At 40.5% G+C, this 21,896-nt stretch overlaps 1 protein-coding gene across 6 annotated transcripts in view; it reads right to left on the bottom strand.

Annotated features, from left to right (window-relative positions):
- Positions 1–2,637: 2,637 nt before the first annotated feature.
- ANO4 (anoctamin 4) overlaps positions 2,638–21,896 on the bottom strand; it is a 417,441-nt gene continuing 398,182 nt past the window's right edge. For 4 of the 6 annotated variants that reach the window (XM_055358771.1, XM_055358775.1, XM_063694241.1 and 1 more), the window contains 4 exons: positions 20,544–20,663; positions 16,720–16,825; positions 4,206–4,401; positions 2,638–3,419 (listed from right to left, as the gene is read on the bottom strand). In XM_055358771.1, coding sequence (XP_055214746.1) covers positions 4,210–4,401; positions 16,720–16,825; positions 20,544–20,663 — 418 coding nt within the window. In that variant the 3' untranslated portion in view covers positions 2,638–3,419; positions 4,206–4,209. Of the gene's footprint in view, positions 3,420–4,201; positions 4,402–16,719; positions 16,826–20,543; positions 20,664–21,896 lie in introns of all 6 variants that reach the window. The other 2 variants (XM_055358773.1, XM_055358774.1) reach the window with 1 other exon arrangement.

Genomic DNA, 21,896 nt, shown 5'->3' with positions numbered 1-21,896 from the left:
TATATAGTTACAGGAAAGTGAGTTTAAATTGATTGCATGTTGCTGTCTCCCTTTTAGAGTCATTTATTTTAAGAAGCACTGAAAGGCCGGGCGCGGTGGCTCACGCCTGTAATCCCAGCACTTTGGGAGGCCAAGACGGGCGGATCAGGAGGTCAGGAGATCGAGATCATCCTGGCTAACACGGTGAAACCTCGTCTCTACTAAAAAATACAAAAAATTAGCCGGGCGTGGTGGCGGGCGCTTGTAGTCCCAGCTACTCGGGAGGCTGAGGCAGGAGAATGGCGTGAACCCGGGAGGCGGAGCTTGCAGTGAGCCGAAATTGCGCCACTGCACTCCAACCTGGGCGACAGAGCAAGACTCCGTCTCAAAAAAAAAAAAAACACTGAAAAAACTTGCGTAAAGGCATCACACTCTGTTGGGCAATGGGGGAGGGGAAGGTGGGTTTCTCGCCCTCTGTCGCCCTCTGTCACTGATATGGTTTGGCTGTGTCCCCACCCAAATCTCACCTTGAATTGTGATAATCCCCACGTGTCAAGGGCGGGGCCAGGTGGAGATAACTGAATCATGGGGGCGGTTTCCCCCATATTGTTCTCATGGTAGTGAATCAGTCTCACGAAATCTAACGGTTTTATAAAGGGCAGTTCCCCTGCACAAGCTCTCTTGCCTGTCATCATGTAAGATGTGACTTTGCTCCTCATTTGCCTTCTGCCATGATCGTGAGGCCTCCCCAGCCATGTGGACCTGTGAGTCAATTAAACCTCTTTCCTTTATAAATTACCCAGTCTTGGGTATGTCTTTATTGGCAGCATGAGAACAGACTAATAAGTCACTTACAAGCTACCTGGGGCTATAAGATGGATATGCATGTCCTAGGTGAGGAATACTGCACAGGGTAAAGAGTCTGAGTGAGTAGGGCAGATTGCACAATGTGAGGCTTTAGGGGATCCCAGGGACAAGACTTGGGAGACAAATTTGCAGAAAGGTTGGAGTTTTACAGTGATGCCACTGAATTATCAATGGAAGGATATGATTTCCTTCGTATAAGAAATCCGGAAAGTATATGGCATTTATAGACAGGTTTCCACTTAAAAAAATCAGGCAACATATTATTTTGCCAGTTTAAAAGTTAACCCTGCTTGCTCTTTGTTTTGTCTTGTTTTGTTTTGAGACAGAGTCTCGCTCTGTTGCCCATGCAGGAGTACAGTGGCACGATCTCGGCTCACTGCAATCTTCAACTCCTGGGTTCAAGTGATTCTCCTGACTCAGCCTCCCAAGTAGCTGGGACTACAGGTGCCTGCCACCACACCTGGCTAATTTTTGTATTTTTAGTAGAGGCAGGGTTTCACCATGTTGGCCAGGCCTGTCTCGAACTCCTGACCTCAAATCACCCACCCTGGCCTCCCAAAGTGCTGGGATTACAGGCATGAGCCACCATGCCCAGCCTGGTTGCTAACTATTTGGATAACTGTTTGGAATCATTACATTCCTGAGTGATTCAGACAACAGAGGTTTTTTTTAAAAAACTTACTTAAAAAAATTTATCTTAATAGTTTTTTTGGGCACAGGTGGTTTTTGGTTACATGGATAAGTTTGTTAATGGTGATTTCTAAGATTCTGGTGCACCTGTTACCCAGACAGCATATACTGTGCCCAATATGCAGTCTTTTATCACTCACCCTCCTTCCACCGTTTCCCCTGGAGTCCGCAAAGTCCATTTTATTATTCTTATATCTTTGCATCCTCATAGCTTAGCTCCCACTTATAAGAGAACATACGATATTTGGTTTTCCATTCCTGAGTTACTTCACTTACAATAATGGCCTCCAGCTCCAACCAAATTGCTGCAAAAGACGTTATTTTGTTCCTGTTTATGGCTAAGTAGTATTCCATGGTATATATACTACATTTTCTTTTTCTTTTTTTTTTTTTTTTTTGAGACAGAGTCTCGCTCTGTCGCCCAGGCTGGAGTGCAGCGGTGCGATCTCTGCTCACTGCAAGCTCCACCCCCTGGGTTCATGCCATTCTCCTGACTCAGCCTCCCTAGTAGCTGGGACTACAGGTGCCCACCACCACACCCAGCTAATTTTTTTGTATTTTTAGTAGAAACAGGGTTTCACCGTGTTAGCCAGGATGGTCTCGATCTCCTGACTTCGTGATCCACCCGCCTCAGCCTCCCAAAGTGCTGGGATTATAGGCGTGAGCCACCGTGCCTGGCTATATACTACATTTTCTTTATCCACTCCTTGGTTGATGGGCACTTATGTTGGTTCCATATTTTTGCAATTGTTAATTGCAGACAGCTGAGGTTTTAATGAAGATTATAGTGTTGAAGTAGGATATTTCTAATATTCTAGTCTTATGAGGACTTATAAAATTGGATAGATTATCAAATCCTCAAATTATGGCGTATTCATTATGGCTTATATTTAAATATTCCACCATCAAGACTGGGGAAAAAAGTTCATCAGAAACATACGCTGATATTTGGCTATATTGTTTGTTTTTGCATGCATTTATCCAATAAACATCTGATTTCTTGCATAGTCCCTCAGATATTCTCCTCACATTAAAGATTCCACTTATTCTGTGATTTCTCTTATTCTATGAGACAAAAATACAACAGAATTTCAGAAGAGCCAGCTGAAAATATTCCATGTGCATAAATTTATTTTAAATTTTATTGCATCACATTATACAAGCATTAATCATGGCTTCATATTGATGACTATTTAAATGTGAAAATTCATTCATGTCAGTTCTTTTTGGCTATTTACAAGTAAGGAATTTCTATGTACTTTATATATCTCTGTATTTGTATGTACATATGCAGGAATACGTGACTATACATATGTACACACAGAAATACATCTATGGCCATACACATAGCTATAGATATGTCATATATAATAATCTTCTCAGAAAGGTCTAAAATTAAAAAAAAAGGAAAGAAAAAGTTGTAAACAGGGTCTTGTCTGTGTTGTTGGTGACATGGAATTAGGACCATATGATGACATTCTAGGAATGTGTGTCCATGTGTCTGAATACCCTTTATAGCCCAGTGTCTGTAAAATTCACATGGGATAGAATGCAAAAAAGGTAGCAAACAGGCTGAAAAACAGGCCCAGTATACAAGTTCCCCTTGATTTTAAAAACTTGAGAATGTAACTGCCCATAATGTGCATGCTTGCTTGGTCAAGAATGGTCTATGGATAGATAGCAATTGTGCGCTGGACTGCAACGTGATTTCACAGCAGTGTGACTCCAACGCCAGTCCTCTACTGGATGCTGACCCTCCTGCGGCCGCCGGTATCTGCAACATGCACTGCGGTTGCATTTTTAGTCATTCACTTGAGTGTGCTTTTGCACAGCCAGAAGAAGTAAACAGAATTCAGGTCCTTGGCCTGGAAAGGGACTATTTTCTGGAAAGAGAAAAGAAGGCATAAAGATCTTATGCATACACAATTGCTTTAAAACATGAGGTGCAATGGTTTGTACTTACCATGCACCAAAGGCATTCAAAGAATTTGTAACCCCAAATGGAGTCAGGGATGGTATAAACATTTTTATGCTTGCTTTATGGGTGAACAGACTGAGTCAGAAGGGCAGTCTGAAGCAACATCACATCCTGCCAACTATCGGGGAAATAGAAACAGACAGGCAGATACTATGCTTTCAAGCAAAAATTAGAAATGGCCTTTTTGGGAAGAAAGCAGCCAGTAGTGGTGGAGCCAGAAAAAATTCTTCATCAGTTACTGGTCCTGCAGCCCAGGACAGCCCTGTTGCACCTTGGTCTCTGGCCGCTGAGGCTTTCAGGAAGAATTCTCTTTGCTAATGTCTGCCTCCCACCCACCTAGAAAGAAGGGGCATGTTTCCCTGGGGATATTAAAGAAAACAGCCCGGCTGGAGGAAAAGAGAGAGGACGCTTTGTTTCAGGGAACTCCTAGGCCAATTCATGAAGACCTTGACTGATAGGCCAGAGTCTGGCAAGAAGGCAGAGAAGTGTTGCAGAAGGTATGTGGGAGGGGAAGATCAAGCAAAATTTGCAACGATTAAAGTAAAAAACAAGCTTCTTTTGGATTGGGAAGCTTCTAAGGAGTTTATTTTGATCCCTGTTACTGCAACAATGGTAAGCTTTGCTTCAGGGAGTTTAAAGCACCCACTCAACCTCGGACTGGCCTCAGACGCTGAGCACACCTCTCACCTACATGGTCATGGCCACTCGTTGTGGTGTGCTTTTCCATTCTTCTTCCTCTCCTTTCGTTCCTTCTGGAGACGTTCCAGTTCTGCTTCATACATCATCTCCTGAATCAAGTACTTCTCTCTTCTCATTCGATCCCTTAGGTCTTTTGGGAGGTCTGGGATCAGATATGAAATGAGGTGCTTTATACAAAACACGAGGTGCTAAAAACACAGAGGAGAATGTAACAGCGTCAGGTCTACTGTGCATCCTGAATGAGGTTAGAGAGTTGGCTGAAGAAGGATGTGGACCCTCTGGGATATGTGGAGAGTGGAAAGCGGCCAGGGGAGGCGTGTGTAATGCAAGATGATAGGACAGGTGAGGCCTGAACTGGTCTGATGGCACCACCTAAGGAATAGAAAGAGGAGTCTGGAAGGAAGGTGGGAAAAGAATGGTCAGATAATTAATTCAAAGGAGAGCCAGAAGAATGTATTCTGTGGAGTCAGAAAACCCAGGTTGAAGCTGGTAGCTTTCACTGCTTAAGGGCTGTCTGTCTACCCGAGGATGAATTATTTAATTTATCTGAGCCTCATTCCACTCATCTATAAAGTGAGTATTGTGAGAATTATGAGAAAATGTTTAAAAATGCCTTGTAGACTGTCAAGTGCTTTACAAATCTTGGTTATAAGAATTATCAGTGGGCCTAGGGAAATGATCATTTCAGGAAGAAGCTTTTTTCTTTTTGGTAAACAGTCACAAATTCTTTACTTGAAATACTAATAGCTGGAATTCTAGAATCACTGTCACTTCCGCCCGTCTATATAATGGTGACCAATAAAGTACTAGATGACAATTTAAGGGCTATTACAATTCTAAAATATTAAATAGAGACTAAATCATGTTCAAATGATACTGCTAAGTATTGTTCATTTTATTTAAAACTTGATAAATTTGGTGATGCATGGATGGCACAAAATTAAGAAGCTTTTCTGCATAGTTCTCATATTTTCAAATAGTTAATAACAAAATAATAAAAGAAAATGGAAAATTCTATTTGAAAAGCCAAATAACTTAAGGCAACCTTTTAAAAAGTTTTGTCTGACAGATTTACAGCAGAATTCTACCAGAGGTACAATGAAGAGCTGATACCATTTCTATGGAAACTATTCCAAAAAATTAAAAAGGAGGGACTCCTACTTAACTCATTTATGAGGCCAGTGTCATCCTGATACCAAAACCTGGCAGAGAGACAACAACAACAAAAAAACTTCAGGCCAATATCCCTGATGAACACTGATGCAAAAAGCCTCAATACAATACTGGCAAACCAAATCCAGCAGCACATCAAAAAGCTTATCTACCATGATCAAGTTGGCTTCATCCCTGGGATAAAAAGTTGGTTCAACATATGCAAATCAGTAAACATCACATAAGCATAAGTAATTCATCACATAAGCAGAACTAAAGACAAAAACCACATGATTATCTCAATAGCTGCAGAAAAGGTCTTTTTTTTTTCTCTCTTTTTTTTTAATTATACTTTAAGTTTTAGGGTACATGTGCACATTGTGCAGGTTAGTTACATATGTATACATGTGCCATGCTGGTGCGCTGCACCCACTAACTCGTCATCTAGCATTAGGTATATCTCCCAATGCTATCCCTCCCCCCTCCCCCCATCCCACCACAGTCCCCAGAGTGTGATATTCCCCTTCCTGTGTCCATGTGATCTCATTGTTCAATTCCCACCTATGAGTGAGAATATGCGGTGTTTGGTTTTTTGTTCTTGCGATAGTTTACTGAGAATGATGATTTCCAATTTCAACCGTGTCCCTACAAAGGACATGAACTCATCATTTTTTATGGCTGCATAGTATTCCATGGTGTATATGTGCCACATTTTCTTAATGCAGTCTATCATTGTTGGACATTTGGGTTGGTTCCAAGTCTTTGCTATTGTGAATCATGCCGCAATAAACATACGTGTGCATGTGTCTTTATAGCAGCATGATTTATAGTGCTTTGGGTATATACTCAGTAATGGGATGGCTGGGTCAAATGGTATTTCCAGTTCTAGATCCCTGAGGAATCGCCACACTGACTTCCACAATGGTTGAACTAGTTTACAGTCCCACCAACAGTGTAAAAGTGTTCCTATTTCTCCACATCCTCTCCAGCACCTGTTGTTTCCTGACTTTTTAATGATTGCCATTCTAACTGGTGTGAGATGGTATCTCATAGTGGTTTTGATTTGCATTTCTCTGATGGCTAGTGATGATGAGCATTTTTTCATGTGTTTTTTGGCTGCATAAATGTCTTCTTTTGAGAAGGGTCTGTTCATGTCCTTTGCCCACTTTTTGATGGGGTTGTTTTTTTCTTGTAAATTTGTTTGAGTTCATTGTAGATTCTGGATATTAGCCCTTTGTCAGATGAGTAGGTTGCAAAAATTTTCTCCCATTTTGTAGGTTGCCTGTTCACTCTGATGGTAGTTTCTTTTGCTGTGCAGAAGCTCTTTAGTTTAATTAGCTCCCATTTGTCAATTTTGTCTTTTGTTGCCATTGCTTTTGGTGTTTTGGACATGAAGTCCTTGCCTGTGCCTATGTCCTGAATGGTAATGCCTAGGTTTTCTTCTAGGGTTTTTATGGTTTTAGGTCTAACGTTTAAGTCTTTAATCCATCTTGAATTGATTTTTGTATAAGGTGTAAGGAAGGGATCCAGTTTCAGCTTTCTACATATGGCTAGCCAGTTTTCCCAGCACCATTTATTAAATAGGGAATCCTTTCCCCATTGCTTGTTTTTCTCAGGTTTGTCAAAGATCAGATAGTTGTAGGTATGCGGCGTTATTTCTGAGGGCTCTGTTCTGTTCCATTGATCTATATCTCTGTTTTGGTACCAGTACCATGCTGTTTTGGTTACTGTAGCCTTGTAGTATAGTTTGAAGTCAGGTAGTGTGATGCCTCCAGCTTCGTTCTTTTGGCTTAGGATTGACTTGGTGATGCGGGCTCTTTTTTGGTTCTATATGAACTTTAAAGTAGTTTTTTCCAATTCTGTGAAGAAAGATATTGGTAGCTTGATGGGGATGGCATTGAATCTGTAAATTACCTTGGGCAGTATGGCCATTTTCATGATATTGATTCTTCCTACCCATGAGCATGGAATTTTCTTCCATTTGTTTGTATCCTCTTTTATTTCCTTGAGCAGTGCTTTGTAGTTCTTCTTGAAGAGGTCCTTCACATCCCTTGTAAGTTGGATTCCTAGGTATTTTATTCTCTTTGAAGCAATTGCGAATGGGAGTTCACTCATGATTTGGCTCTCTGTTTGTCTGTTGTTGGTGTATAAGAATGCTTGTGATTTTTGTACATTGATTTTGTATCCTGAGACTTTGCTGAAGTTGCTTATCAGCTTAAGGAGATTTTGGGCTGAGACATGGGGTTTTCTAGATATACAATCATGTCGTCTGCAAACAGGGACAATTTGACTTCCTCTTTTCCTAATTGAATACCCTTTATTTCCTTCTCCTGCCCAATTGCCCTGGCCAGAACTTCCAACACTATGTTGAATAGGAGTGGTGAGAGAGGGCATCCCTGTCTTGTGCCAGTTTTCAAAGGGAATGCTTCCAGTTTTTGCCCATTCAGTATGATATTGGCTGTGGGTTTGTCATAGATAGCTCTTATTATTTTGAAGTACGTCCCATCAATACCTAATTTATTGAGAGTTTTTAGCATGAAGGGTTGTTGAATTTTGTCAAAGGCTTTTTCTGCATCTATTGAGATAATCATGTGGTTTTTGTCTTTGGCTCTGTTTATATGCTGGATTACATTTATTGATTTGCGTATATTGAACCAGCCTTGCATCCCAGGGATGAAGCCCACTTGATCATGGTGGATAAGCTTTTTGATGTGCTGCTGGATTCGGTTTGCCAGTATTTTATTGAGGATTTTTGCATCAATGTTCATCAAGGATATTGGTCTAAAATTCTCTTTTTTGGTTGTGTCTCTGCCCGGCTTTGGTATCAGAATGATGCTGGCCTCATAAAATGAGTTAGGGAGGATTCCCTCTTTTTCTATTGATTGGAATAGTTTCAGAAGGAATGGTACCAGTTCCTCCTTGTACCTCTGGTAGAATTCGGCTGTGAATCCATCTGGTCCTGGACTCTTTTTGGTTGGTAAACTATTGATTATTGCCACAATTTCAGCTCCTGTTATTGGTCTATTCAGAGATTCAATTTCTTCCTGGTTTAGTCTTGGGAGAGTGTATGTGTTGAAGAATGTCTCCATTTCTTCTAGATTTTCTAGTTTATTTGCGTAGAGGTGTTTGTAGTATTCTCTGATGGTAGTTTGTATTTCTGTGGGATTGGTGGTGATATCCCCTTTATCATTTTTTATTGTGTCTATTTGATTCTTCTCTCTTTTTTTCTTTATTAGTCTTGCTAGCGGTCTATCAATTTTGTTGATCCTTTCAAAAAACCAGCTCCTGGATTCATTGATTTTTTGAAGGGTTTTTTGTGTCTCTATTTCCTTCAGTTCTGCTCTGATTTTAGTTATTTCTTGCCTTCTGCTAGCTTTTGAATGTGTTTGCTCTTGCTTTTCTAGTTCTTTTAATTGTGATGTTAGGGTGTCAATTTTGGATCTTTCCTGCTTTCTCTTGTGGGCATTTAGTGCTATAAATTTCCCTCTACACACTGCTTTGAATGCGTCCCAGAGATTCTGGTATGTTGTGTCTTTGTTCTCGTTGGTTTCAAAGAACATCTTTATTTCTGCCTTCATTTCATTATGTACCCAGTAGTCATTCAGGAGCAGGTTGTTCAGTTTCCATGTAGTTGAGCGGCTTTGAGTGAGATTCTTAATCCTGAGTTCTAGTTTGATTGCACTGTGGTCTGAGAGATAGTTTGTTATAACTTCTGTTGTTTTACATTTGCTGAGGAGAGCTTTACTTCCAATTATGTGGTCAATTTTGGAATAGGTGTGGTGTGGTGCTGAAAAAAATGTATATTCTGTTGATTTGGGGTGGAGAGTTCTGTAGATGTCTATTAGGTCCATTTGGTGCAGAGCTGAGTTCAATTCCTGAGTATCCTTGTTGACTTTCTGTCTCATTGATCTGTCTAATGTTGACAGTGGGGTGTTAAAGTCTCCCATTATTAATGTGTGGGAGTCTAAGTCTCTTTGTAGGTCACTCAGGACTTGCTTTATGAATCTGGGTGCTCCTGTATTGGGTGCATATATATTTAGGATAGTTAGCTCTTCTTGTTGAATTGATCCCTTTACCATTATGTAATGGCCTTCTTTGTCTCTTTTGATCTTTGTTGGTTTAAAGTCTATTTTATCAGAGACTAGGATTGCAACCCCTGCCTTTTTTTGTTTTCCATTTGCTTGGTAGATCTTCCTCCATCCTTTTATTTTGAGCCTATGTGTGTCTCTGCACGTGAGATGGGTTTCCTGAATACAGCACACTGATGGGTCTTGACTCTTTATCCAGTTTGCCAGTCTGTGTCTTTTAATTGGAGAATTTAGTCCATTTACATTTAAAGTTAATATTGTTATGTGTGAATTTGATCCTGTCATTATGATGTTAGCTGGTGATTTTGCTCGTTAGTTGATGCAGTTTCTTCCTAGTCTCGATGGTCTTTACATTTTGGCATGATTTTGCAGTGGCTGGTACCGGTTGTTCCTTTCCATGTTTAGTGCTTCCTTCAGGAGCTCTTTTAGGGCAGGCCTGGTGGTGACAAAATCTCTCAGCATTTGCTTGTCTGTAAAGTATTTTATTTCTCCTTCACTTATGAAGCTTAGTTTGGCTGGATATGAAATTCTGGGTTGAAAATTCTTTTCTTTAAGAATGTTGCATATTGGCCCCCACTGTCTTCTGGCTTGTAGGGTTTCTGCCGAGAGATCCGCTGTTAGTCTGATGGGCTTCCCTTTGAGGGTAACCCGACCTTTCTCTCTGGCTGCCCTTAACATTTTTTCCTTCATTTCAACTTTGGTGAATCTGACAATTATGTGTCTCGGAGTTGCTCTTCTCGAGGAGTATCTTTGTGGCATTCTCTGTATTTCCTGAATCTGAACGTTGGCCAGCCTTGCTAGATTGGGGAAGTTCTCCTGGATAATATCCTGCAGAGTGTTTTCCAACTTGGTTCCGTTCTCCCCATCACTTTCAGGTACACCAATCAGACGTAGATTTGGTCTTTTCACATAGTCCCATATTTCTTGGAGGCTTTGCTCATTTCTTTTTATTCTTTTTTCTCTAAACTTCCCTTCTCGCTTCATTTCATTCATTTCATCTTCCATCGCTGATACCCTTTCTTCCAGTTGATCGCATCGGCTCCTGAGGCTTCTGCATTCTTCACGTAATTCTCGAGCCTTGGTTTTCAGCTCCATCAGCTCCTTTAAGCACTTCTCTGTATTGGTTATTCTAGTTATACATTCTTCTAAATTTTTTTCAAAGTTTTCAACTTCTTTGCCTTTGGTTTGAATGTCCTCCCGTAGCTCAGAGTAATTTGATCATCTGAAGCCTTCTTCTCTCAGCTCGTCAAAGTCATTCTCCATCCAGCTTTGTTCTGTTGCTGGTGAGGAACTGCGTTCCTTTGGAGGAGGAGAGGCGCTCTGCGTTTTAGAGTTTCCAGTTTTTCTGTTCTGTTTTTTCCCCATCTTTGTTGTTTTATCTACTTTTGGTCTTTGATGATGGTGATGTACAGATGGGTTTTTGGTGTGGATGTCCTTTCTGTTTGTTAGTTTTCCTTCTAACAGACAGGACCCTCAGCTGCAGGTCTGTTGGAATACCCTGCTGTGTGAGGTGTCAGTGTGCCCCTGCTGGGGGGTGCCTCCCAGTTAGGCTGCTCGGGGGTCAGGGGTCAGGGACCCACTTGAGGAGGCAGTCTGCCGGTTCTTAGATCTCCAGCTGCGTGCTGGGAGAACCACTGCTCTCTTCAAAGCTGTCAGACAGGGACATTCAAGTCTGCAGAGGTTACTGCTGTCTTTTTGTTTGTCTGTGCCCTGCCCCCAGAGGTGGAGCCTACAGAGGCAGGCAGGCCTCCTTGAGCTGTGGTGTGCTCCACCCAGTTCGAGCTTCTGGGCTGCTTTGTTTACCTAAGCAAGCCTGGGCAATGGCGGGCGCCCCTCCCCCAGCCTCGCTGCTGCCTTGCAGTTTGATCTCAGACTGCTGTGCTAGCAATCAGCGAGATTCCGTGGGCATACGACCCTCCGAGCCAGGTGTGGGATATAGTCTCGTGGTGCGCCGTTTTTTAAGCAGGTCTGAAAAGCGCAATATTCAGGTGGGAGTGACCCGATTTTCCAGGTGCGTCCATCACCCCTTTCTTTGACTCGGAAAGGGAACTCCCTGACCCCTTGCGCTTCCCAGGTGAGGCAATGCCTCGCCCTGCTTCGGCTCGTGCATGGTGCGCGCACCCACTGGCCTGCGCCCACTGTCTGGCACTCCCTAGTGAGATGAACCCGGTACCTCAGATGGAAATGCAGAAATCACCCGTCTTCTGCGTCACTCACGCTGGGAGCTGTAGACCGGAGCTGTTCCTATTCGGCCATCTTGGCTCCTCCTTCAATGTGAGAAAAGGTCTTTGATAAGAATCCAACATCCCTTCATGTTAAAAACTCTCAATAAGCATTCCCCTTAAAAACCGGCACAAGACAAGGATGCCCTCTCTTACCACTCCTTTTCAACGCAGTATTGGAAGTTCTGGCCCAGGCAGTCAGGCAAGAGAAATAAATAAAGGGTATTCAAATAGGAAGAGAGGAAGTCAAATTATCTTTTTTTTTTGCAGATGACATGATCCTGTATCTAGAAAATCCCATCATCTTGGCCCAAAAGCTTCTTAAGCTGATAAGCAACTTCAGCAGAGTCTCAGGATACAAAATCAATGTGCAAAAATCATTAGTATTCCTAACCACTAACAACAGGCAAGCAGAGAGCCAAATCATGGATGAACTCCCATTCACAACTGCTGCAAAAGAACAAAATACCTAGGAATACAGCTAACAAGAAAAGTGAATGACCTCTTCAAGAACTACAGACCACTGCTCAAGGAAATCAGAAAGGACACAAGCAGATGGAAAAATGTTCCATGCTCATGGATAGAAAGAATCAATATTGTGAAAATGGCCATCTGCCCAAAGTAATTTATAGATTCAATGCTATTCCCATTAAACTACCATTGACACTCTTCACAGAATTAGAAGAAACTCTTCTAAAATTCATGTGGAACCAAAAAAGAGTCCAAATAGCCAAGACAAGACTAAGCAAAAAGAACAAAGCTGGAAGCATCACACTACCCAACTTCAAATTATACTAAAAGGCTACAGTAACCAAAACAGCATGGTACTAGTACAAAAACAGACACATAGACCAATGGAACAGATTAGAGATCTCAGACATAAGACCACACATCTACAACCATCTGATCTTTGAAAAACCTAACAAAGCAATCAGTGGGGGAAAGGATTCCCTACTTAATAAATGGTTCTGGGAGAACTGGCTAGCCATATGCAGAAAATCGAAACTGAACCCCTTCCTTACACCTTATATAAAAATTAACTCAAGATGGATTAAAGACTTAAATGTAAAGCCCCAAACTATAAAAATCCTAGAAGAAAATCTAGGCAATGCCATTCAGGATGTAGGCATGGGCAAAAATTTCATGATGAAAACACCAAAAGCAATTGCAACAAAAGAAAAAAATTGACAAATGGGATCTAATTAAATGAAAGCACTTCTGCACAGCACCAAAAAACTATCATCAGAGCAAACAGTAACCTATAGAATGGGAGAACATTTTTGTAATCTATCCATCTAACAAAGGTCTGATATCCAGAGTCTACAAGGAACTTAAACACATCTACAAGAAAATACCAAGCAACCCCATTAAAAAGTGGGCAAAAGACATAAACAGACACTCTTCAAAAGAAGACATTCATGCAGCCAACAAACATATGAAAAAAAGCTCAACATTATTGATAATTAAAGAATTGCAAATAAAAATCACAATGAGATACCATCTTACACCAGTCAGAATGTTGATTATTTAAAAGTCCAGAAACAACAGATGCTGGCCAGGTTTCAGAGAAAAAGGAACACTTTTACACTGTTGGTGGGAGTATAAATTAGTTCAACCATTGTGGAAGACAGTGTGGCAATTCCTCAGTGATTTACAAGCAGAAATACCATTTTACCCAGCAATTCTATAATTTGTATGGCAAAGGACACAAACAGATACCTCTCAAAAGAAGATATACAAGCAGCCAACAAGAATATGAAAAGATGCTCAGAATCTCTAAGGAGATTAGAGAAATGCAAATCAAAACCACAATGAAATATTATCTCATACCAGTCAGTATGGCTCTTATTAGAAAGGAATATAAATCATTCTATTATAAACATACATGCATGCATATGTTCATTGCAGCACTATTCACAATAGCAAAGGCATAGAATCAACCCAAATGCCCATCAATGATAGGCTGGATAAAAAAATGTGGTACATATACACCACGAAATACTATGCAACCATAAAAAGGGATGAGATAATGTCCTTTGCAGGGACATGGACAGAACTGGAAGCTGTTATCCTCAGCAAACTAACAAAGGAACAGAAAACCAAATACCACATGTTCTCACTTATAAGTGGGAGCTGAATGATGAGAACACATGGACTCGTGGTGGGAAAACAACACACAAAGGGGCCTGTTGGGGGTGGGGGTGGGGGAAGGGAGAGCATCAGAAAGAATAGCTAAGGGATGCTGAGCTTAATACCTGGGTGACGGGTTGATCTGTGCAGCAGATGACTGTGGCACACGTTTACCTATGTAACAAACCTGTATGTCCTGCACATGTACCCTGGAACTTAAAATAAAAAAAACCCCAAACAAACAACAAGAAGTTTTGTCTGAAAAATTTTAAGACAGTGATGGGTTAAAAATATCTTCTTTAAAGAGAGAGTATGCCATTGGTAAGATAATTTCCAGGGAAGAGCAGCTTAATATTTTCTTCTTTTGGTTCCCTGGACTGAAGGAAAAAGCAGTGATAGAATAGTCTTGAAGAGGTCTAGGAAACTTTAGATCCAAGCCGAGAGGCAACCTTGGCTTTTATTAATCTGGCTTTAATATATGTGACAAGAGATGAAATTTCCATTTATGACTAGAGTCATAGAAATGCAAACTATTTTTACAGCAATTTTCTTAAACCCTGAAAGAAAATAGATAATATATTTTTATTGACATATAATATAGATAATTGCTACACAGATTTTACTTTATAATTCCATTTTGAGTCTTAGCTAATAAATACTTACTTGGATGCTTGAATATAAATAATTCTGTGATGATACACAACCAGAAGTACCACTTGTAATACCCAGTCCCATTGGAAAATGCTTATGATCATGTTGGGAAATCCTGATAACTATTTGAAAATCATAAATTAACTATATGAATCAGTATATTTCAATATGTGTGGTAATGATGGCAATAATTGGAGACATTTAGAAAGAGTGAATCTCCAACTTGACAAAAACAAGCAATGGGGGAAGGATTCCTTGTTCAATAAATGGTGCTGAGATAACTGGCTATCCATATGCAGAAGAATGAAACTGGACTTCTACCTATCATCATAAACACAATTTAACTCAAGATGAATTAAAGACTTAAATGTAAGACCTCAACTATAAAAATGCTAGAAGAAAACCTAGGAAATACCCTTCTCAATACTGGCCTGGGCAAAGAATTTATGGTGAAGTCCTGAAAAGCAATTGCAACAAAAACAAAAATTGCTAAGTCAAATCTAATTAAAGAGCTTCTGCACAGCAAGGGAAACTGTCAAAGAAGTAAACAGACACCGTACAGAATGGGAGAAAATATTTGCAAACTATGCATCCAATAAAGGTCTAATACCCAGAATCTGTAAGGAACTTAAACAAATCAACATGTAAAAAACAACCCCATTAAAAAGTGGTCAAAGGACACAAACAGATACTTCTCAAAAGAAGATACAGAAGCAGACAACAATAATATGAAAAAATGCTCAGAATCTCTAAGGAGATTAGAGAAATGCAAATCAAAACCACAATGAGACACCATCTCACACCAGTCAGTACGGCTCTTATTAGAAAGTCAGGCCAAGTGCAGTGGCTGACGCCTGTAATCCCAGCACTTTGGGAGGCCAAGGCGGATGGATCATGAGGTCAGGTTAAGACCAGCCTGGCCAAGACAGTGAAACTCCGTCTCTACTAAAAATACAAAAATTAGCCAGGTGTGGTAGCGGGTGCCTGTAATCCCACCTACTCAGGAGGCTGAGGCAGAGAATTACTTGAACCCGGGAGGCAGAGGTTGCAGTGAGCTGAGATTGTGCCACTGCACTCCAGCCTGGGCGACAGAGTGAGAATCAGTCTTAAAAAAAAAAAAAAAAAAGAAAAAAAAGTAAACAAATTAACAGATGCTGGCGAGGCTGCAGAGAAAAGGGGACACCTGCACACTGTTGGTGGAAATGTAAATTAGTCCAACTACTGTGTAGTCTGGAGATTTCTCAAAGAACAAAGGGCTTAACTACCATTCAACCCAGCAATCCCATTTCTGGGTATATACTCAAAAGAAAATAAAGCATTCTACCAAAAAGACACATGTACTAATGTGTTAATCACAGGACTATTCACAATAGCAAAGACATGGAATCAACCTGGGTGCCCATCAATGGTGGACCAGATAGAGAAAATGTGGTATGTATACACCATGGAATACTATGTGGCCATAAAAAAGAATGAAATCATGTCCTTTGCAGCAACATGGATGTAGCTGGAGGCCATTATCTTAAGTGAAATAATGTAGAAACTGAAAACTAAACACTGCACGTTCTTATTGTACGTACTTAGAGTGGAAGCTAAACACTGGGTACACATGGACATAAAGATGAGAACAACAGACACTGGGGACTACTAGAGAGGGGAGAGGGGGAGGGGACAAGGGCTGAATAACTACCTATTGAATACTATGCTCGCTACCTGGGTGGTGGGTTCAGTCGCACCCCAAACCTCAACATCATGCAATGTAACTTTGTAACAAACTTGCACATGTACCCACTGTATCTAAAATAAAAGTTGAAAAAGAAAAAGAAAAAAAGAATGAATCTTACTGGGCTGATGTTTTCCAAATGTTTCCAAATTATGGTCCCAGAATGCCTATAGTCAGAATCATTACAGCGAGCTCATGAAAAACAAGCCACAGACATGGTATGTCAGAATATCTGGGAGTGAGGATGGAAAAACTGCATTTTTGCTAAAGTTTAAGAACTATGGCCCCAGAAAATTACATTTAGGAGCAACGAGTTCAGATTTGTCCATTAAAAACCAACTACGGACTTTCAAATATGTCTTGGAAAAATCAAATACTTCAATTAAGAAAAAAGATCAAAAAGAGGTTACATAATATGACACTACTACTTCTGGAAGTATAGATAATCACATTCAAAATCCCCATCACTTATTTTTATTCATTACTCCTACTGACTTCATTATATCAAAGGAAATAAAGAATTTGGCTGAGGAAACTTACCTCAAAGACAATGATAAAAGCTAATCGAGCAGCTAGGACATGCCAAAACTGCAGTGTGTAGCCATAGGGCACCAGTGAATGAGGCGGGTCACGGTAGTCCCGGTATCTATAAAGACACAGAAAAATGTTGCATTCAAACTATGATTTTTCTGATTCTCAAATCTCTTCCATTCTCATTATATAGTCCTCATTCAATAGGAGGGAAGTTTGAACAGTTTCTCTATACTAGATATCTGTTGTTTTGCTTGTCCAGGATTTTTCTTCTGATAAAATAATATCTCTTCTCTGGGGAATCATCTGTGTGGGTTGACTAGGACATCCCCCTCCACCTGCCTGATCTCAGCTCAAAAGATGAGCCAGACCTGATCAGTGACATCATCAAGATGTCTGCCAGAACTATCACTTAGTGAATGATCACTAAGTCCACAGAAGGCAAAAGCCTGGGACTCCTGGTGGCCTTGTATGGAGAGAGAGAGCCTGCTTGAGAAGGAAGTCAAGAAAGCAAAGCAGAGACAGCAGAGAGGCAGCATCCTGCTGACACTGCTTGAGGCCTGGGATCCGGCCATTACTGAAGCTCATATCACCCCTTGACTCTCCCAGTTAACTGAACATTTTTTTGTTGTTTAAGTCAGTTTACCCTGGATTTCTGCCACTTGCCACTAGAAGAGTCCTTCCTAATGTATCCTCCAGCTATCACTTTTGAGTCGGCATAAAATTCCACAAATGTTTGCCGAATACCTGTTGGGGGCCAGGCACTATTCAGAGAACTTTAATCCATGTGACTCCATTAAAGTAATACTTTAATAATACAACAAGCTCTCATAAATCCACTATGAAGCCCAAGAACTAAAACATTACCAGGAACTTACATCAATTGCTTCCCTTACCCTGAATTTCATTTTTATTTTTAACTTATATGTATATGCATTTGTCTGAATATTGTATTATTTAGTTTGTTTTTGAACTTTATAGAAAGGGTACTATACTATATGTAGTTTGCTGGGGCTTGCTTTTTTTACTATTATGTCACTAAGATTCATTCACATTATTGCATGTGGTTTATTTTTATTGCTGTATAATAGACTCTAGTGTGACTATATTATGGTTGTTTTATATAGTATATAAGTATACACTTACAGGCTGGTCATTCCTATATTTTCTTTTCTTTTATGTTGAGACAGAATCTCGCTCTGTCACCCAGGCTGGAGTGCAGTGGTGCGATCTTGGCTCACTGCAATCTCTGCCTCCCAGACTCAAGTGATACTCCTACCTCCCAAGTAGCTGGGACTACAGGTGTGCACAAAAATGCCTGGCTAATTTTTTTGTATTTTTGGTAGAGACAGGGTTTTACCATGTTGCCCAGGCTGGTCTCAAACTCTTGACCTTAAGCTATCTACTCACCTCAGCCTCCCAAAGTGCTGGGATTACAGGGTGAGCCACTGCACCTGGCCTCTATATTTTCTTTCACTTTCCCTAACCATGGAAAGCTTTGAAAAAGAAAGCTCCATCAATGATAGACCGGATTAAGAAAATGTGGCACAGATACACCATGGAATACTATGCAGCCATAAAAAAGGATGAGTTCATGTCCTTTGTAGGGACATGGATGAAGCTGGAAACCATCATTCTCAGCAAACTATCTCAAGGACAAAAAACCAAACACCGCATGTTCTCATTCATAGGTGGGAACTGAACAATGAGAACACTTGGACACAGGAAGGGGAACATCACACACCGGGGCCTGTCGTGGGGTGGGGGGAGGGGGGAGGGATAGCATTAGGAGATATACCTAATGTAAATGATGAGTTAATGGGTGCAACACACCAACATGGCACATGTATACATATGTAACAAACCTGCATGCTGTGCACATGTACTCTAGAACTTAAAGTATAAAAAGATAAATAAATAAAAAGAAAGCTCCAGTCCACTCACTTCAGCAAATTCCCTTTGGGTAAAAGTTGGCTGCAATGCTCTGTGTACCACTTCTTTCTGCCTTAGAATACCAAATATTCTTCCCAGGTGATTAATGTATTTGAGAAGGTGTTTTTAAATTTTTCTCTACAAGTTTAGATATTTTCAGCCCGCAAGCTGATCTGGGTGCCTCACCTACTATATGACTGAAAACAAACCTGAAAATATTATTTTACATGATTTTAATTAGAAATTTAAAAATGTTTTCTTTGGGGGACTTTTAAGAAAAATGCTAAACAAAACAATCATAATTTAACTTAATGGTGCCAGCATTAATACCTCCATTCACATTAATAATTTCTGGAATATACTTTTATGTTACTATGTGAGACAGGCAGGAAGAATTACGAGCCAGGAAGCAGAAGAGGAGAAAGACTCTGTATTTTTATCTTATTTTCAAATGATTACAAAGTTTTTAACTGCAAATAATAGTTGGCATTTTACTTTGAAGCATTTCATACTTAGGATCCTGTATATGTCTAACAATGCTTGCTAAATAATTTCATGTACGAAATGGTCTGGACAAGCAAGTGGAAAATCTACTGAAGAAAGTATCAATTGTTGCTTAATTGCTTGCTTCTCCACCAGACCCCAACAGAGAGCGACACTAGATTATATTCCAGCCAGTCTTTCTTCCCATCTTACTTGTTACTCCATGTGGGAAAGGAAATAAGCCATCTGATGAGATGTGACAGCCAATGAGACCTGGGAACTTGGCATGAGTGTTTAAAGGGGTGGAGGGTATGCTGTCACTGCACAGAAATGGGGAGCCCCTGGCTTCTCTCACCTTCACCTTCTGTAAGATGAGGGACTGAAGTGGATCATTACAAAAGTCCCTATGTCAAAGCATCTAGGACTCCATGGCTGTTCTTCCTTGTGGCTTTGATTACAGGGAGAACATAGAATGTCATGATGGGGAATCTCCAAAATTCTTTGTTTTGTTTTTGAGACAAGGTCTTGCTCCATAGTTGAATACAGTGGTGCTATCATAGCTCACTGCAGCCTTGACTGCCTGGACTTAAGTGATCCTCCCACCTTGGCCTCCTCAAGTGCTGGGATTACAGGTGTGAGCCCACAAAATTCTTATAACGTCAAAGTATTAAGAGAAAAAGGTGCCATCTGGACTCTTCAAGAACTGTGCACAAGTAATCTCATTGAGCTTTTAGTGAATGGTTTTATCATTTGTCAGATGAGATAATATTGCCTAACTTAGAAGGCTGATGTGACGATTAAATGGAGTAACAGTTTCTGGCACAGAGTAGGTGCTCAACAAATTCTCCTTCATGTATGTTTGTACAGATACACATCAAGAGGCACAGTTTAATTAATTTCCTTTTAGAGGGAGAGAAAGAAAGAGAGAATGAGCACATGTTGCAGAGGCTACTGTGGTGGAACCTGAAATGAACTGGGCCTCTTTCCACAGGCTTCTGAGTTGTTCAACATTTAGAAATGTGATGTGATATACTCTGGGCAAGAGAGAGAAGCAGAACAAAGACAAGTGCCCTCAACAGCTGTCACTCAACCTGCCTGGGGATTGTCTGTCCCTGAGTCCCTGGAGCAGGGGTATAACCTTCACTACTATATTTTTAGTTTTTCCCTTTAAGCCAGCAGTTCTCAATTCTGACTGCACCTGGTTTCTGAGTTCCACCCCCTGACATTCTGTTTTAATTGGTTTGGGTTGTATCCCGGGCAAGAGAAGGCTTGAAAATTCTTCATGTGCTTTTAATGCATTGTTGAGATTGACAGTCACTGCTTTAAACACACTCAGCCAGAAGGGGCCTTCGGAGTAAAACCTCCCCACGGTGGAGCCAGCCCAGCTCAGGCAGAGCCACGCTGGGTGCCACACTCACCTGCAGTACTTAAGAGGAGTCCCCGAGAACTCACTGCCATCAGATTCAGGCTCAGATCGGTTCTCAAAGTCAGAAATTTGAAATACAGACAAGCTGGCATTCACATAGCCAACCATGCACCTATAAGAGGAGGCACATTCTACCATTAGAACACTCATCACCTTCTCTGTATCCAGTTCCCTGAAGACCCTGCTTCCCAGACATCCCTGCAATTGTAAATGCCTTTAACTGGCCCTTCCTTGTCAACCAGGACTCAGGTTGGGATACGCTGGAAAGCCCTGGGCATGTTGAATCAGGAACAAGTTGCTTGTTTTGGTTCTCATCCTTTTTCTGCAGAATCATCATATAGAACAGCTCTACCCCAATTAATGTTTCGGTGAAATAGGTAAAAAGCAGCATTACATGATGGGCATAAATTGTATGTAAGCCACAGCTTCTTTTGTTGATGATACACATAAACACAGTTCCTCATTAATGGTTTCATATATATTTATAGATATTCTCAAAATGTTCCAAATATGATTGGTGTGCATATGATCCCCCCAACTCATATCCCATGCTACAGTCCTGTTAGACTATATTCCCTGAAAGCTTCTGATGTTTTCATGCCTCTGCCTGTTATCTTTTCTGTTAGAATTCCCTACCTCTTCCTTTACAAGTGGAAATAGTATTTATCCTTCAGCGGCCAACTGAAACACCACTCCTACTAGGAAGACAACCTAATCACTCCAGTCACGACATCTCACTCCTTTCCCTCTCTCTGTAGTGCCACCATACTTACTTACTTAGTTCACCATTACCAGATAGCTTGTACTAGAGTTGGCAGCATATATGTATGCCCTCTCCTTTGGACTGCAATTTTTTGGGAGCAGAGCAGGTATCTTAGGTATTTGTGTATCCTATGACTTAGGACAATCTTGTGCAGTGTAGGAATCCCATAAATACTGAATCGATCTGATTGGAGGAAACTAAAGTATGAGATTCTATTGATCATTCTAGATTGAATGGGTAGATAAAATCAAGATTTAATCATTCTGTCAATAATTCCATTCAAGAAAAAGCCCATTTTAAAAGTATCATAGCAAGTAGCACTCTTAGAAACATCTTTTCTCCAAGTCTCTAAACAGTTTTACATATTGAACATTGTGGTGAACACATGCACTTACTGAAATAACAATGTTTGGAACTTTGGGTGAAATTAGCACTTAGATACATCCTGTATACATTTTTCTTTAAATAGTGTTTTACATACAAAAGCTTGGGTTTTGGGGTCAAATCTTAGTTCTGCTGGTTTCTAGTCATGTAATATTGGCACGTTACATAACTTCTTACTTCTTCTTTTTTTTTTTTTTT

The sequence above is a fragment of the Gorilla gorilla genome, chromosome 10, assembly GCF_029281585.2.
Source record: "Gorilla gorilla gorilla isolate KB3781 chromosome 10, NHGRI_mGorGor1-v2.1_pri, whole genome shotgun sequence".
Classification (NCBI taxonomy): Eukaryota; Metazoa; Chordata; class Mammalia; order Primates; family Hominidae; genus Gorilla; species Gorilla gorilla.
The sequence above is the reverse complement of the archived record's forward strand: the minus strand, read 5'-3'. Positions and strand labels throughout refer to the sequence as shown.